This window comes from Zootermopsis nevadensis, unplaced genomic scaffold (assembly GCF_977971745.1).
Source record: "Zootermopsis nevadensis isolate Lab colony 2312 unplaced genomic scaffold, Znev_1.0 Znev_ptg000030l, whole genome shotgun sequence".
Classification (NCBI taxonomy): Eukaryota; Metazoa; Arthropoda; class Insecta; order Blattodea; family Termopsidae; genus Zootermopsis; species Zootermopsis nevadensis.
This window is the reverse complement of record NW_028259162.1, coordinates 17401540-17420896: the sequence shown is the minus strand read 5'-3', so window position 1 is coordinate 17420896 and position 19357 is coordinate 17401540. Positions and strand designations below refer to the sequence as shown.

The window sequence follows — 19357 nt, the reverse complement described above, 5'->3', positions numbered from 1 at the left end:
TCACCCACTTAAGTCAGCCAGCCAATCAGTTTGTTAGTTGGAAATGAGACAGGCAATGAAACACAAATTAAAAATAGATTCGTAATACCAACTCAAAAATGTTAATTGGGATACCAAAGATAGAAGTAACTATAATATTAAAATGAATATTAGAAAAATCTTTTTGGCACGTAGGTTGGATTGAACTGACTCAAACAGGTTCCAATGGCATGATTTTGTAGTAAAAATTCTGCGACAGTAGATAAATTTCATGAACTCAGCAACTACAGATTATTCAACGAAACCTACGTAGAAAGGGACTTATTACGTACATTATGTTTTATGTTTCAGTGCTCTGCTAGTTGTGGCCGTGGATTTGAGAAACGGGAATTTCGTTGTTCAGCTCCTCGTGGCGAACCATTCTTCGATTGTGGTCCATCACCCCCTGACGAACAACGTGCTTGTCATGGAACATTCAGGAGACATGATCCTCTGTGCTACATACCAAAACCGTGCCGCCGTGATGCATCCGTTTACTGCAGTCTAACCAACCTTTTGGGGCACTACTGTGTTATCCCAGGATTCAGAAAACTCTGCTGTAAATCATGCAGTCTCACTATGAATATGCTACCCGAGTGATATCTCACAAAACTGAAATTGTAAAGTATGATAAGACCTTCCATTATACAGTAGTATGAAATAAAAGAAACCTGTAATTTTCATACTTTTCTCACATCCTGTTACTGATGACTTTAGGCTGGGGCCACACGACCGTACAAAGTACGTCTGTTGCAACGGACGTAGGTGAGGACACCACACGAGCGCCAATTACCGTGGCAGCTTGAAAGGATTTAGAAAAAAAATAATGGTATTGTCTGTACTTACAAATCATAATTCTATGACGGACATCACGATGTGCGTTACAACAGACGTACTTTGTACGGTCGTGTGGTCCAAGCCTAAAATTATACACAATCAGAAACTAATATTCCAAATTTGTACAAGTCCCTCTCAGACCCTGAATTTACAAGAACTCATTTTTTGTCATCATCATCTTCATCAACCAGCCAAAAGTATTCTAAGTATTAGCCAAAGTATTCAATGACGACAGCTGCCAAATCTTCAGAAAACATCACAAGGCGAGGATGTCTTAATATGAAAGGCTACTGGAGATAGTTGTTCCTAGAAATAATGATCTCTGATAGGATCCCTTAAAAACATAAAATACCAAGTTTTAACTGCTAAAAGGATTAACAAACTTATGTAAAGATTTTGTTCTTTAAATACGTATCTGGTCAACAGGACATAATACTGTAAAGGATGATGATGACATTACCTTTTCTTTTATTCAGATAAATACAGTACAGTAAAACCCCTTAAGTTGGACACCCCTTTATATTGGACACTTTTAATTGGAACCGGTGAATATCCTATAATTTTACATGTCCACAATACCCTATATCTTGGACACCCCTTTATCCTGGAACTTGGTCACCCCTTTTGTTGTAAGTTTGACAGGTTCATGCACTTAACTTCGATGCTTTTCAGGGAAACTTTTTCAGTTACATATTTTGTTATTTTGAATTTCTGACTGATGAATGCCTCCTCTCTGGAGGATTATCTTATGGACACTGAACCCATCATTTGAATGCATTGCAAGTGTTTAACTATGAACCTTTAACTGGACTACAGTATTGCAGAAGACACAGTTTTAACTCCGTCAGTACTGTGCTTGCATTTGAGTTCAGACTGTGTTAACAGAAATGGAAATTTCCTTTTTGCGATGGGGAAGCGAAAATTGGTGGGATTAACTTTAGAAAATGTTATTGAGGCTGGGGTGTAATGTGCAATGCATGGGAGTGGGCTTCAAAAGATTATTATTAATAGTATTGTCATTAATTCTTAATTTAAGTAATCCCTCAGTAGTTAGTGTATGTAAGTAAATAGATTATATTGTCATTAGACCACAATCTGATTTTTCTCTTTCCCTCTATCTTGGACACATTTTCGTGGAACCCCAAGTGTCCACCTTAGAGAGGTTTTACTGTATTATGTTTTGCTGCTGAAAGGGCAGAGTGGAGTGCAGACTTGTTTGAACTGTAAACTGAGCAATGTGGGCTAGTTGACCTTTATTCACTGTGAATATAATACAGCTGCTCGGACACGTTAAAAATATGGCTGCAAACAATACAAAATGATAAGAAAAATAATCAAAACAAAACCAATGTTATTTCAGTTTATTCTAATGCATTATTGGTGTTCAGTTTTCACATTTGTAGGCTGTGCTTCTAAAAACGTATATCATTATCACTGGAAAACATATTTTTTATGAATAGTTTGATTGTTCTAGCCAACGGAGAATACACCCCATCATAATTTTTAATTACAAGATTGGTGGCAGCTAAGGAAGCATTAGCACTTTCTTTTGAAAAATAAATAATAATACATGGGATACATATTTTTCATACTTTCTATTAATCTATGTCACCATTATAAAGGCACTGCTATGAAATTGAGTCTTCATTTAGTCAATAATCATCCTATCAGGACACAATGAAACATACAAAAAACAGCAATTTGTTAAGGTATCTGCACGTGTGATAAATCCGTAGTTCCGACAACCTACCTAGAATATGGGGAGAGCTTCAAGTAGCCTGCCATTTAATGTAATGTAATAAATTTTGTTAAATAGTATTTGTAACATTCATGTGGAAGAGCTGATGAGTTTGGTTTTAACACATTCACTGCCCAGTAAATAATACCTGTTAAAACACGAAGGCTGTGGCTTAGTCGGAACAGACTAACAAAGTTTTCATTTAAAAACACATCAGTTAATGAATATGTGTCAAAAATACATACATATCCTGATTCCTCAGAGATTCCTTCTGAATATCTATGAAGATTTCGTAGAAATTAAATGATACTTATCAAACAAAGCACGAATTACTTCGACAAGTCCACAGACCAGGAGAAAAGCCCTGCGGGGGGAAGTCGTTTCTGGGGCGGTGCACGGGGGAATGTTTCTTATCAGGTGGACTAGAGGGCTGCTATTGGTGGGAAGTGCGATATGTCAGAGTTTTACACTACTACACTCAGACTGAAAACATCAAGCAGTTAAGAGTAGCGTGTAGTGAGTGCAACTCTAATATGTTTTGTGGGTGTTGCGATAATATTCTAGATTAAATCACTGTGCTGCTGTGAGGTAATCTTAAAGCTATACCCATTAGAACACATGAAAGCCTGTCATCTGTTGTTCGTTCAGTGGTTGTGGAACGAATGCTTTTAGGATGGGTCGTCACTCACCGCGAAATCTTGCGCATGCGTGTATAACGAATTCCTAGCAGGGCTTTTCTCCTGTTCTGTGGACTGTAGGTAAGGCAATACAAGCCATCACCAGTGCTAAAGCTCATTCTCACTTGAGAACCAAACTGCCTACTATCATCAGCAATGAATGTGTCGAGACCAAACGCATGTGGACACAACAACTGAGAGCCCGAACGACAGGTCCCCAAATACAAGATAAATAATATTTAGTTCATCCATTGTGACTGAAAACTTTGGCTACTGACTAGATAGTTCAACACAGAAATGTATCTAAGCAGTGCACATGCAGCATAAATCCATTAATTAATTAATAATTAAAAAATTGTACAGTATGTACATCTAACAGTTATCACTAAACATCTTCTTATAAAAATACCAGCCAAGACATAGGGATGGACTTTATCATTAACTCTACTGATTAGGAGACAGAATTACATCACAACAGTGTGGATAATAAAGAACGTGACACTGGAAGTCACATTATCTGAAGTAATCTTGACTGTATCAATCAGAATTTGCAGTAGTCTTATATGTATGAGGAAAAACTGTTCCAGAGGCACAGTATTTAAAAAATAAAGATAATTGTGGCTTTTAGAAGTACAAGAATGATATTTCAGGAAAACAAAGACATGCATGAATTAAAGTAACAGAAAGATCTTTCATACAAGCAAATATTTACATTCAACTGGAAACAAAACAAAGATACTTTTACCGAACCCTTTACACTCCACAAGTGGAGTGCGTCTCCCATTCTAGATTCCACGTTAGACATACAAGTTGGAAAAATTACCCTTTTTTCTCTGTTACTTGTATTTTATAAACTTTGAAGTATTTTTCATTAACAGGCAGATGCTGCACTCTGTTTTCCATTTAACAAACTATTTACCACACCCTTAGTCATTATATACGACCAGCAGACAATTATAGAAAGGTTTGGGTAGGTGATCTCGATGCACATATGTACATTAACCTACTATAATAGTACTTCCCTGTGTTTATTTACCAGCCGTGACTAATATTATCACTGTTCTCTTTCAAATATGCGATACGGAAAAAAAAACTCGGAATCCTTTTCCTTTCATCACAAGAAAAGCCCTTGGAAGCACAATAAGATAATCAATATTAGGTAGAGCTTGTACTCAAAAAACCTTTACATCATTCTCGTCATATCAGTTCTATAAAAAAAGGGGAGACAGAGAAAACAATTAAACAAAAACTACATGAAATTTGGAAAGATCAGACAGGAACCAAATTAAGACTTTACAAAAGAAAATCAAATGTAAGTTAACTGTATAAAGGTATTTCCAAAGCACTGCCTTAAGTCATATCATGACAGTAAAATATATTTTGTAGGTTTGACAAAGTCTGCATAAAAGACAAGAAAACGCTTTCTATTCAAATTAGAAGTAAACGTAAAAGATAAAAAACATAAACATACAAAGACTGACAGAGGGTGCACTGGTAGATGTGCTGAAATATAATAAACTCTGGATAATAAACCAACAAATTAATTGTAGATGCTGAGTTAGGAGCAGAAATAATCAGAGAAGAAATGACTGATTATTAGCTTGTAACTCACAATTTGCTTAATACAAGCAACTCTCGAAACAAAATCCAACCACGATTCTTCAACTCAAATTTGTAAAACTATAATCGACCCGTTAACAAGTCCACTTGAAAATGTGGCACACTTTTTTCATACTGATTCTAGAATTTACCAGTATACCGTATTTACACCTGACAATATTAATGCAGTTACGTTAACCCAGGCAAAGACTCGGATTAAATCTGACATGAGTATGTATAGTGTAATCATGAATAGAAATTATTCTAATAAATCAATGAGATAGTAATAATAATAATTATAATGATTCTTTGGTATATAAAAATTTCATTTGGATAAACCAACTGCTTATATCAAAATAACAAAGACAAATGGACTTGGCCACATCTCACACCTTTACAATGCTCAAAATAAAACCTATACGTGCAGTTCCTACATTTGTGGTGGAGTACGGAGAGCGTTCGCAGTGAGGATACACAACACGGAAAAAAGTCCTGAAAGCTGGGTTTATCTATGAGCAATCACACAATATGTATGCCTTCATATAACTTAAGAGAGAGAGAGCTAATCTTTGAAATGCTGTCGATCTTTTTTATCCAGGGAAAAGGATGTGATAATGTCACTATTTAGTAGTGAATTATTTAATCAGAAATTACATAATCAAGCTTTCCGACAGCTTCAGAAAAATAAACTTGCGTAACTATGTTTATATGAGACAAATGTCCTCATTTCAAATGTTCTAGCTTTATATTAGGCAAAAGTAATACATAAAATTATGGATAAGACTGTATTGGCCAACATTGGTTGGGGGCGGGGAGAAATATACGGTTTTATTGTAAATCCATTAAAAAAATGAGTATTATGGAAAGATACTGAGCTGTGAACAGGACAAGTGGCCCAGAATAGGACCCACAAAAGAAGCAGTTGTGGGAATAATGAAGAACTGTTGGGTTCTTTGTAAATGGATGATTAAAGTGTTCACGGATGATCATCAAAGGAAATAATTAATATTTCACTGTAAGCAATATAGTTCTTGCATTGATGGAAAAAGATTAAAATTTCAAAACCTACAAAAGAACAGAAAAACTTCACTTGTATGAATGAAATTAGTGATAATCCACCTAACATAATTCTTGAAATACTATGACAATAACAGTTAAGCAGATTTACCATTAATTTTACACTTCGGAAGTACGTAACCTGTTAGACATTTTTCAGTGTCTCTTAAGAATTGCAAGAACGGTACTTCATAGAGGACAACACGACACCCACCGCCTCTCTAATCCACGCCATATAATATTTTATCATTCCTGTATGTCTATTTACTCATACGGTTCTCATAGCAGTGTCCATGCTTCATACAGTTATCACAACACGATAACAAATTGTAGTGTAGAATCCACATGTTGACTTTCTTTTGACTACAAAATACCTTGGATTTTCCCATTTTCCTCGCAGAATGTTATTCTGGTGAAAAGCTATAAACACTTTGGACAGAAGCCGGAAGAAATCTATTCTCTGACAATGTAAGATATTCGCATCAGAAGAGTAATGTATCTCATTTGTAGCTATAACCTTTATTAGATACGAAAAGAGGATTTATATCCGTACTACGTAATTATCAGCTGGATTTTAACTCTGGGCTCAACGTTTTAGTGGCATTTAGTGCAATGCATGACAAGCTGCACTAAGCCATGGCACACAGTCATAAATATTTATCCAACATTTACTTCGTAAAGTCTTCGTTATTGAGTACAACAGAAAGACATTATCAGGATCACGGATAATATTTTTTGTGCAACAGACTGTGTGCACCAAAATGAACTGGAAGCCACAGTGAATTTTATCTTGAGCATTGTTTACATTAACCTGTTCCAAGTCGTGTGATGGGGTATGATGAACCTAACCTAATTCGATGCATCCTAAGCTCACCTCATATTCTTTCAACATAATTGCCAGGGAAGGTACCAAAGTAGCCAGTTCTCTGACTTGACCCCACATACCAACCGTCGTCACATTTCTCCATCACATAGACTGTGTCTCCTTCGCACAACTCCAGCTCATCTTCATTCTGTGGCCGGTAGTTGTACAACGCACGATACCTGTCGTCACATGCAACAGAGAACACTGCTTTTTTTACTCAGGTCAATATCTCAGTGTGATTTGTTAGTCGGCTTCTATCTCATGAATTTTATGTGACTTATGTAAGCATATTTCACTTCTGTATTGTACGTATGTCCGGACACTAAAGCTACAAAAGACAAAAACATCCAGGAATTTCTTTTGCATAACTTTGTTATAACGAGACATTTAATATGGAAGAATTTTTAATTGTATTATTATATTCTCACAGTCTTTTAGAAACTGAAACATTTTATGAAGTGACTCTGATACAAGAAACTTACGGGACAGGTTCAGAGTGTGTATCGATGTGCAGCGTTTGGTTGACAGGCGCCAGTGGCTGCTTCAAAGTCTGGCTCTGGCGGGGCTGTTGAATTAAAGTTTTAAGTTTATAAGTCAGAATACAATCATAAGCATTATATTGTATATCTATTCCTCTGTTGTATAGGAATTAAATATTTTTCAAATAATTTTCTTATGTTTGATATAAAAACCTATCTAAAGGCAATTTAAAAGTCTAGAATGAGCTAGAAGAATCTAATTCAAATAAATATCAGGGGGTTTTTATTTAAAAAATATCATTTCGATTGAAGATGCTCAGTGGTTCAGTAGTGGGGTTTAGAATGTGCAATGTTATTCAGATTTCTGTATTCTGGGTTGTTGCGCTGTGTAGTATGGTCGATGTTTACCAACGTTTCAGAGGTCATACTGCCTCCGTCATCAGAGCGATGACTACACGGTGCAACAACTGAGAAGACAGTAATCTTCACACTCACCGCTGTGAAAACCTCAAATCCTACAATGTTTTTCAGGTCTGTTACCAGAAAATTAACTAGAATTACCAGTGTACCCATATACAAAATACTTATATTCATTTATGTATGAGGTTTGTTCAAATAAAACCCATTACAGATTGTTCTGGGTGAAGAAACAGAGCATTGATGCATAGCCAATGAATCCTCCTCTGCAAAGAACTTCTTAGGCTACTACACCATCACAATTCTGATGGCTTTGCCTTACCCAATTCTACGACCCTTAAGCACTTTAAAGAGGGGGCCGAGCACATACAAGTCACAGGCTGATCTGGACTATATGCGGGGAAGGTCCAACACCTTCGAGAATGTGTAGTGTGGACAATGTACAGACGGGCATTATCATACAATACAATGACACCCCATGTAAACATGCCGGGCAACTTCTCTTGATGATGGCACACATCATGCATTCTCCCATTATTTTTTTAGATTAGTTGACAATCCTTGGTACCAAGGAACAAAATGAAAGCTTGTTGGTCTTATTTGGGCAAATTCTGCATTTTACTGTACCACACTGTCCCCATTTGCTGTAATGAACCACTTTATCATACACCTTGTGGTCGTTGCTGGGGTGGTGGTGTGTCGTACACAGCCGTGATCAACTGTAACCGTCTATGTACTTTAGAAGTAAAGCCACAATCAGGTTTCATTTGAACAACCCTCATAAAAGAGAAAGACACTGTTTATTTTTATTTTCTCGAGTATAACGTGTTATGACTACAGAAAAAAGAAAAAACAAAGGTAAATTACCCACACACACAGTACACTAACAATTCTAAATATGGAATCATTAAATTAACAACTTCAAATGCAAGTCTCAAGATCAACACACTACATTCTTCTAGATAAGAAGAGAAATTATTATATTTAAAAGAACTACAAATATTTAATTTTAAGATAAATTAATTTAATACAAAAGATAAAGGACATAAGTAATAAGTTAATGACAGATATATTACCCATAAGCTGACTCAAATGATAAACTTCAAGTTGAAAGAGATTGGAAGGAAGAGATAAAGACAGTCTGATCAAATAAACTGAACTATGGTCCGCTCAGAACCGCGAAGATCGACTGTACATACCAGTGTTGCATATGGGTTGCTGGATGTGTATGAGGAAGCCATCTTATTCTGGCTGTAGTATGACGACGGCTGGTAGCTGTGGTGTCCCATCGACTGTTTGATCCCACTTCCATTCATCAGGACCGTGTGTGACGCAGGCAATGTGATAGGTTTTGATAACGGAGCTACAGGGGTCCCTGCGGTTTTAATAACAAATTTTAATACAACCATTGTAACGACACATTACATATCAGGTCAACAATCACTAGTTGCTAGATCATTTCCAATTCGACTATTAACTTGTTTTTGAATTCAATATAATGTCTTACATTAAAACCCACAATAATAGATATTAGATTTTTAGACTATATTATTTTCTTAAAAATGATAAAGATATATAGTGATCACCACGCTCTGTGTGCGCGTACATGCACTAGTGCATACGTATCCCTTTACAACTTCAAAGGGCATTTGGTATGAATGTTAAGCCACTGGTGACGTGTTAATTTCTTTTAACCAGTATTAACAACAGGAAAAAGATGCGTACGCTTGAAAAGTGGAAGCAACAGCAGAGCCGCTTACTTAATATAGGGAACTAAAATGATGAACGATAACAGATTTTCAAAATAATAATCAACTATTGCAAATGTAACTTCTGCAGAATGTAAAATAATGACATGGCAAATTGTTAATTGTTTTCTTTAGTTTTCAGTCTGTGAGCAAATAAAAAAAACATTTGGGCAAGGCATGTGAAATTGGTATTCGGATCATTCACAAACACACCTGCTAAAATTCTATAAAATATTTACAATTGCAAACAATAATAAAAAGTGTCTAAATGTTGAATTTGATCACACGATCATATGTGAAGGAACCCGACATGCTAACTCATGGGCTAATTTACATTTCAGTGTTAGATAATCCACTTACACTGCCTAAATGAAACATTAGCAATTACAATTTTTAGGACTGGAAATAAATATGGTAGTAAAGAAGGCTTTTATGAATTCCATTCAGAATTTTTCTTTTCATACAAGTGAGAGGCTGAAAAATGTACAAAGAGGGCAAAAGATGGTGGACACATCAAAGACATTTTTGTGTAAATACTGCAAACACACACACCAAGTAAAGTAAACTACAGCTTAGGGCAGTGGTCCCCAACCTTTTTGAGCCTACGGGCACATTTGAGAGTTTATGAGATAGCGGCGGGCACCAACCAATTAACCAAGCCAAATTTTCTTTTCTCTGGACAAATAAGATATGGACACCAAATAATACGCAACACAACACGACGTTTAATGATACAAGAAACCACGCAATCAAAAATACGTAGCTTTATAAGTACAATTATTATTACTCAAGTGGGAAGTTAGTGTGATGTTTGGCGCTGCATTTCATCAGCCAGTTTTTCAAATTTGGGAGTGTAGGATGATGTTGCTGCTTGCAAACAATCGTCAAAATGGGCATCAGTAAGTTGAGATCTGCGCTTTGATTTTATAATGTTCATGGTCTAACGGCCTTCATTATTCAGTATAACCTCTTTCCGTAACAACGCGGGCACCCAAAAAAAGCCATGGCACCTGCGGGCACCGCGTTGGGGACCACTGGCTTAGGGCCTCACAATAAGACAAGTATAAAAAATATGCATTATAAATTTTAACATGTAACTTTCCACATTCATATTTTACTTATGATAGTTTAATTCATTCATGTTTGTGTTTTAATGTTCCCTTCAGTCAGAATAATAAATGTATACTTCAACTTAGAAATTCTTGGGACCTCTTTAAACTGACATAGCTTAGGGCCTCAGAAGGTCAAAGTCTTATCCTGACTGAAAATATGAGATGAATGTAGTATCATTTGTACACACATCATTCTTAATAGTTATCGAACTCGGTGTAAATAAACTAAAAAGAAATGCTATGTGGCATGTAGCAGAATCGCAAAACACACAAATGTCTGATACTTCAAAGGGGTTAGTTAAAGTGATGAAGATGATGTTTTTAAAGTTACATACCTGGTTTTTCACCTGGTTCAGAAAGGACTTCCACATATGATACAGGGAAGATTCCTTTCCTATTTCCAATGCGACCCTCAAACCAGTTATCATCCACACGCCTCGTTAGCACCACAAGTTCACCTAATGCACAAGGGTTCATGTATCACTAAAATAAATTTTGCAAATTACTCAACAGATCACTAATTGTAAGTTTTTGTTGATTTTTAAATCAAAGGCCTAGATCTATATTTTGCATACACCATTTTGGTTGACAAACCTCACGCAGACACAGCAGTTGCAGGTATTAATCCAATAAATCCAAGAGAAACTGGTTTGAAAATAATTTTGTTCTTGCCCTCTCCTTCGAAGGTATAACTGTCTCTTTTTTTTTGATGGGGGGGGGGGGGGGATATGTAACTAAGCTATTTACAACTAACTGTAGAATAAAAATTGTATTATTGAATCATAAAAGCATTTTGAAATTAAGTTAGGTAAGGAAAAGAACTTTAAGGAAAATGTGATCAGTTTATAACTGAAGTATAGATTTCAGTGTCCTTCAGTAAACTTCATGGTAAATTTACTCAGTTTAACGAAAGATTTCAGGGTCAATTTTAAACACAAGACCACAACACAAAATTTTCAGTACTGTGAAAACCTTGTTTCTTATTTGATTAAATTGTTCTGGCTCAAAATGTAAATTTTCAGGTCACTTATTAATAAATTGCAAAAAGTTTTAAAACATGTTTAAATTTAAAATTGCATCTCCATTGCATCCACAGACATACCAGGTCTCTTGTCATTCACAAAATAATGAGACACGGAAATTCTCCACTTTTCTTAAATGCTGGAACCATCTTATTTGTTAATTAATATATACTAATGCTCAGTCGCTTTCTCATGTTTGCAATGTACTCTTGATCAAATGCTTGGGTTCCAGCTTGTATCAGAAAATGCATCTCTGCAGCTTTTGTTCTGATTTTCTGACAAAGTCCAGTATTCTTAACCACATTAGAGTTAATACCTCTATAACTTTATACAACAAAAGCAACTTTCCTCTGCTTTTAGGTAAGAACATGGTGAGGATTTGTTGGAACTGTACGTTAAAAGGAATGTTTGGACATACGAAGGAGGAAGTGACTCATACAGCCTCTTAATTGGTACTTTTTACACAAATATTATTAGGATAATGAAACAAAATAGCATGGTCAGGGCATACATGGGATGAACGAGAAATCCATACAAAATCCTGGTAAAATAATAAAACAGGATGAGACTACTTGGAAGATCTCAGGGCTAGCTGAGTGACTTGGTTTTTTTTAAGACAGATTTTCGTACATGGAATTGGCAAATGTTTTCCACTGTACTTTCCAAAGCAATATATTTTCCCTACTATTCCACATTTTTAGAGCCTTTTAATTCTGTATTGACATCAATATCTTTACTGCTGCTACATTTTAAAGTAGACAATTAAAATTAATTTTCTTTTCAATTACTTGTTTAGCTTATACAGGTGTTTCTCCTTGAAAGCCAATACATCTTCTTTGGAGATAATTTTGGACATTTAATTTAGTTTGAAGATCTTTCTCAGCTGTACTACAATTACCTGGAGATGATTAATGCAATCTCATTCATATGACATTTCATGCTGTAATTCAATCTGCAAATTTCTTATGACAATGTCTACAGTATATTTAACAGAACAAAACTAGAATCTAAAGATATCAGTTTTAGAAAATGTTACTAGAGAGAGGACATGCTAGAAAGGGAGAAAAAACATTCTTACTAAAGGGAAGACATAACCTCACTTGCACATGCGGCTGACTTAATCTCTCACCTTTGACCAGAGATAATTCAAGATGTGTCTGTGCAATGAAGTTGAACTTGGCACGTGCCTGGCCTTCATTGGGTAGCTTGGGTATTGTTCGAATTCCATCATATGGGATTATCTGTGTAAACACAATGTTCATATGCTGATGATATAAAAAAATAGGACAATTTGAATATTACTTGTATGTAATCCCAGACAGCATGGACAAGGGTAAGAATAAATATAAAGAAAATTTCAAAAGGGAAATCTCTTGGAAAACAGACACTTTTAAGGCCATAATGGAAGTGGGAAGATTATATAAGGAGATTGAAAAGTCATGCAACCCATGACACATTCTATTTGTCAAAAAATACATTGCACTGAAATCATAAAACAAAAACAATGTTATATAAAGTGATGGAAATATCCAGAGCATAAGAAAGTTTGACAGATATCATCCACACTGACATGGCTTAACACCAAATGTCAACTGGAATGGTTTCTGCAAGCTTCATGTGTCACAAAAATGGTTCACGAGATGAGATATTGTCAATCTTTGTGGTACAGAAAGAACTGGGAAATATATTTCTAAACTCATTCTGGCAAGTTAAGTACGAACGAGATGCCAGGTAGCGTTCAACACTCATTAGACTTGTGGAAAAAAGACATCCTTGCACCAATTGACAATTTATGGACTGGCATAAGCAGAATGCAACATGATGTGACCTGTACGGGCTCTTATAAAGTCACACTGACATTGTATATTTATTAATCCAAACAAATTGTATTTATTTGCAACCACCAACGAACATTTTAATATGGGTCACACAACTTTTTGATCATTCCGTAACAAATGTTCCTCAGGGAAATAAAATGGGAGGATGTAAAGTGGACTAAACTGTGTGGATCATGTCACATGTCATACTTTGATACTAAGATTCTATTGTTATGAAGACAAAGTTAAAGTAATGCTAGCCAATATATATACACACACACACACACACACACACACAGGGCGAGTCAGAAGTATGTTTACAAACTTCATGTGCGTGTTCCAGGATCAAAATTAAGAAAAAATGTTGCCATGAACATGAGGTCGCAAATGTTTCATTTTCGAAATAATAGGCAAAGATAATTGTCAATGTATGCCTTTATTGCCAAGTAAAAGGACAGGGATGTTTCTTTGTAACAGATGCTCAAAGGTTGTTCCTCCATTCTCAACACATGCACGAGCACGACGTACTCAAGACTGATGAATTTGTTCGTACACACTGGGGTTTCCTCGAATCATCTGGTATGCATCTTGCACACATTCCCATAGGTCGTCTTCATTGTTTATGGGTGTTGCATGGACGACGGACTTCAAGTGACCCCGCAGATAAAAGTCCAATGGAGTCAGGTCCAGTGACCTCGGTGGCCATGCTACTGGGCCACCACGCCCAATCCATCGCTGAGGATACTGTTCATTAAGATGATATCTGACGCGATGGGAGAAGTGTGCTGGGCTCTGTCATGCATAAACCACATTCGTCTTCTTGTATTCAGTGGTACATCTTCAAGGAGACCTGGCAAGTGTTTTCTTAAGAATCACGGATTTGAAGGTCCTCTTAGACGTGATGGAAGCATGTGTGGACCAATAAGTATGTCGCCAACAATTCCTGCCCAAACGTTAACTGAAAATCATTGCTGGAAGCTATAGATTCACTTTGGTATGAAGTCAATTCATTGAAATTTATTTTTGGATATTATTTCGAAAATGAAACATTTGCGACCCCAAGTTCATAGGAACATTTGTTCTTATTTTCGATCCTGGAACACGCACACGAAGTTTGTAAACATACTTCTGACTCACCCTGTATATATAAAATGGTATAAGTAATGTTATCCTTGGTAATATTTCAGGTTTTCATGGTGACAACAATGAAATGTCTGTTATCTGGGATGTTGCATCACGCAATCTGATAGAAACTGACCATTGTTTCAGAGGTGCTTACTGTCTCCATCATCAGAGTAATCACCATGAAATGACACCGAGTTTCTACCAGACTACAAGGTGCTACACCCCAGAAGACAGTCCGCTTACAAGTTATCCTTGTGCCTAAACACAATGCCATTAAGGCACATAAAAGGTCTAAACAGTAAACGAGGTTAGTTTCAAGCCTTATCCTTTGTTAAGCTCACAGATACAGCTTCCAATGCAGCCAATCACATCGATAAGTGACATATCACAGCTTCTGTGTTAAAATATGTAAGAGAATAATTCAATATTTGAGAAAATTTAAATAAAGCAGCAATATAGGGTAATAAATAAAGTTTGAGTAAATTACAATTGAAGTTACAACAATTTCATAAATCATACAATTCTGTTTGTCAGTAACCAAACTGCTCATAGATTGTAGTCTTCCGAGTTGTGATGCCATGTAGTCTCGTAGGTGATTAACATTTCAGACAAACTCTGGTAACCAATTACAAGACTACACAATGTTACAATCCAGAAAATTACAATCCACATATTCACTGCCATAACCTCAAATACCATAAACCAAACTGACATCAGAAGACAACCTGTACCTCAACATAGTTGAAAGGGAAGAGGCCGACCATAGCGTTGTGCTCTCCCTCATACCAGTTCTTGTCAATCTGGCGTCGCACGAATATAATGTCCCCTCTTCTGAAGCTGAGCTCCCTGTCACACATCCACAAAGTTTCATTCCATCATAATTAATGACAATGACGTTAAGATGCAGTATTAAACAATAACTGAGGAGTATTTATGGAGAATATTATAAGTGCAAAAGGTCATACTTTTATGAACACAGCACGTTTAACCATAGACGGGCAACACATCACTCCAGGGTCAGTGCTTTGAATCCAGTACATGGCTAGAACCAAGGTGTCGTAACTATCCAATTATTTTACATTATAGCCCTGGGGCTTATATTTTACACTTGTTTTGTTAAAAGACACATGGAAGGAAATTCAAAACACAGCATGGCTTAGGGCAGTGGTATTCAACCTGGGGTACGCGAAGACATCTTAGGGGGTACGTGAATTTTAAATAATATATATATTATTTTATGATAAACACTGAATAATCAGTAATGTAATTTATTTATTTTATTTTAGATGTAGATTATATACTGTGTATAACTTGAATTACACACCAAAAACTTTGGGGGTACAAAGTTGAAGAGAAATTATATCTGGGGGTACGAGAACAAAAAAGGTTGAATACCTCTGGCTTAGGGTACACGTGCAAACCATAAATAGCGTAATGTGTACCAGCTTTAGAAATTCTACATTAGACAGTTTAAATTTTATCACAGCAGGATGCTGAGTGTTACTCTAATAATTATGTAGATTGAATAATCTAAACCTTTCGTGGAAATCCAAATTAAAAAAAAACTCCTCTCAGGCTATCAGCCGTCTGATCAGAAACCCTGACGATGGGGACAGAGACGGTCCCTGAAACATCGGCGAGTTCTATCCATCTGACATGGCTGATGGCTTGAGAAGAGTTTATTAATCATGTAGAAGGCAATGAACTCCCTAAGAAACAAAGAGCATATCCAGTCATTAGTCTCGGACATCTGAAGGAAGCGACTGATGAAAATTTTAAAATAGTTTCAGGGTCTGCCTCTGAGAGATGAGGCTAAATAATTAGAAGATCATGATTAACTTCAGCCAATTACATAAACCAAATTCAAATAAAAGGAATAAATGAGGACACAAATTTCTGTAATTTCAAACTCCCAGGAACTCACTTGCCAGTTTTTGTGTAGGGCAGATGTGGGTGAGCCAATCAGAAAAATGCATTATTAAATTTGTGTCTTTAAGATATAAACTGTAAAGTTGTATAATTAGAAAATAATATACAATTTCATAAAATTATTTTAATTAGAGGAAGCTGAACTCTCATACAGAAAAGAAAAGTGCAACTTACATTCATTGACGTTACTGGCAAACATTAAGAACAATTACATTTTATCGCAGTAAAAGTGTTATTTCAAGAACCGTGAAACCTGTAAAGATGAGTGTACCAAACCATCCTTGAAAAACGATACAGTAACGTGCAATACACGAGTTACAAATAAGATGTTTGGAACTCACTCAGTTTTCTACAGTACTTCCCCATTTAAATTTAACAATTTTACACTTATATCATTCTCTATAAACAATTCTCAATTAAATTCATTCTTTTGTTCACCAAACCATTCAAATACCATTTTACTATAACAATTATAATGATATTAAAATTTTAAAACAGAAAAAAGGTTTACATAGTTAAAATCATATTTACAGATATATTTCTAGTATATCTACATTCAACCCTGTCACTCTACAACTACCCAACAATCCATCCATCTATCCATATCTATCTTTTTGGCAATCTCCGAAACTCCATATTAATGCACGTCTCTTTCCCCATCATGAAGTTGACTGATGTGAATGGTACATGAACCATAAAGAGCTCCAAGTTCTTTTCTTTGGTTGAAGAAAAATTAAATTGTAGCCACACTAAATCTCGTGACTGAGCCCCAAAACGTCATTATGAACCACAACAGAATCACTTACTGTGGCAAACTCGTCTTACCTCGATGTTTGCCCAACAAAATTGTAGAGAGCTCGTGCCACCAGTTTGGGTTCGGGTGTTCGGTCTCTTGGTTTCCCTTTGTAGCCAACATCGTCCAAGAAGTCATCGTAACGGTTGAGAGGAATTGGTGACTTCTGCGATGGTCTGTGACAGATGGCTTATATATCACATAAATACGTAGCAGAATCAGTCAATAAATATTAAAATAAATAGCTACATTTAAAAAGGTATTTGTTGGTTATCGGGACACAAAACGGGAGAATCGAATATCTGGACTTGGATTGGACGGAAAACTGCGCATGCGTATCAGAATACCCGTATACTCGGTTGTTGTTATCGGCTAGTTCGTTCAGTTATTTATTGCTATTCGGTACAATGTTAAAAATTTGGGATTTACCTAACAGTGACGACGATATTTTTAAAACGATTATAAAATCAATAAGCGAATTTTGGCTTCCGGCGACAGGTTGTAACAACAATTAACATCTCATGCATATCCAAATAAAATATAACTTTCAAGTATATATGTCATTTATCCACATACATTAACCTAACCTAACCTATTTTTAAAGCGATGTGTCCCGATAACCCACAAGTACCAAAAAGGTACCTTTAAAAATTTGTTTAAAACATTGCATGCCCACATCATATAAAAAGCCAGGTTAAATGACACTTTGCGTATACTACAACAGCTGCTGAAAAAAGTGTCCTCCAATATCCAAGCACATTTCGCACTGACGTAACAAATTCTGTGACACTCGTTTAGCATCACATTCTGCGATTTCTAGAATAACATTCCGGACTAAAATCTGTAAAGCCTCTAAAATTCATGGATTATTTCCATTTCACATTTCCCAGCAATAAAATTACAGACATGCCGAACAGTACAACATGAGCACACCCGGATGCCGACCGAGACTCGAACAGAGTACCTAAAGAATTCATGTTTACACTTACCTCCTCGGTCTTCCCATTGTTCTAATGTTTACGTCAAGCTGTCCTTATGGCTCAGGTACTCACGTGAAATTGTCTGTGTGTCTCCTGCTGTTCATGTCCTGTAGCTCATGCAGGTACTTCCGCCTCCGCTCCTCCTGGTATATCCTACGCATGGCCTCGGCCTGCCGTCTGGCGAGTTCCTCTTCCGACAGCACTTCCTTGGCCTCGGATCGCACGGGACTCCGGTAGTGAATTGTCACTTCCGACTCCACGTATCGATGAGGCGACTCTGCGACGAACGACAAAGACCGTTAGTATGTGAATGAGTGCGTGCGTGCATGCGTGGCCTAGTCTCCGCTCGTGACACTTTCGTGTCACCGACCCACATCATAACACGCCGGCTGTTAAACACATATTTCGCGAGCAACCACGCCTGTCTCTTCCCTGAAAAACGATTAACATGTCAGCGCGAACTCGCCAGATCGCGAATTTAAACCAGTGCTTATAGAATTGTCTACCAATCTAGAAAACATACTGAGAAGAAATTATAAGTGTAATATGATAAAATAGGTTAGGTAAGACATTTGGAATATTCTGAGATATTCCCGATTATTTGAGAACAAAAAAATATTTGGTTAGTGAAGATACAAATAATACGATTCCAAAGTCATCATTTCGTGTTTCTGATTTGCTTACGATCGAGTTCAGAGGGTAACATTAGTTTTTATTGACCCAAAACGTGCCGCTCCACAGTTCAACTTAACTTACCTGTGCAAAAAATTTCACCTGTTTTTAATAAAACATATTTATACAGTCAAGAAATATTTAGGTTATATCTACACCGACATAATAACCGATATACATAAAGAACGAAACTGAAGAGTTCCATCATGTAAGACTCAAGACACTTCCAACTATAATAACTGCCCAACAGCGATCTAGAAGTACTTAACAATTCGACTGAGCTTGCGGAAGGGACGACATCGCTCGCGGCTCCCTCCGGCCTACGCCAACCAGCCCAGCAGCGCTTGTGGCGGAAAGGAACACTACCAAAATTAATGTCAATGGAATGGATAAACAGCTGGAGGGGGGGGGCACACGTGACTACGCTGGAGGGGGTTGATCCACGTGACTTATTTTTTCCGCGGCCTCAGTAC

General features: G+C 36.6%; 2 protein-coding genes across 2 annotated transcripts in view; one reads left to right on the top strand and one right to left on the bottom strand.

The window, feature by feature from the left end:
* The window catches only part of LOC110833756 (A disintegrin and metalloproteinase with thrombospondin motifs 1), a 30074-nt gene extending 29371 nt beyond the window's left edge, over window positions 1-703 (top strand). The window contains exon 15 of the mRNA XM_087358419.1: window positions 331-703. Within this exon, the coding sequence (XP_087214545.1) occupies window positions 331-618 (288 nt within the window). The 3' untranslated portion in view covers window positions 619-703. The remainder of the gene's footprint in view (window positions 1-330) is intronic.
* Window positions 704-2200: 1497 nt separating this feature from the next.
* Window positions 2201-19357, bottom strand: part of LOC110833768 (Cbl-associated protein) — a 230632-nt gene continuing 213475 nt past the window's right edge. The window contains exons 21-28 of the mRNA XM_087358416.1: window positions 18285-18489; window positions 17265-17408; window positions 15242-15356; window positions 12698-12809; window positions 10882-11004; window positions 8886-9061; window positions 7273-7355; window positions 2201-6969 (exon numbers count right to left, since the gene is read on the bottom strand). Of these exons, the coding sequence (XP_087214542.1) occupies window positions 6801-6969; window positions 7273-7355; window positions 8886-9061; window positions 10882-11004; window positions 12698-12809; window positions 15242-15356; window positions 17265-17408; window positions 18285-18489 (1127 nt within the window). The 3' untranslated portion in view covers window positions 2201-6800. The remainder of the gene's footprint in view (window positions 6970-7272; window positions 7356-8885; window positions 9062-10881; window positions 11005-12697; window positions 12810-15241; window positions 15357-17264; window positions 17409-18284; window positions 18490-19357) is intronic.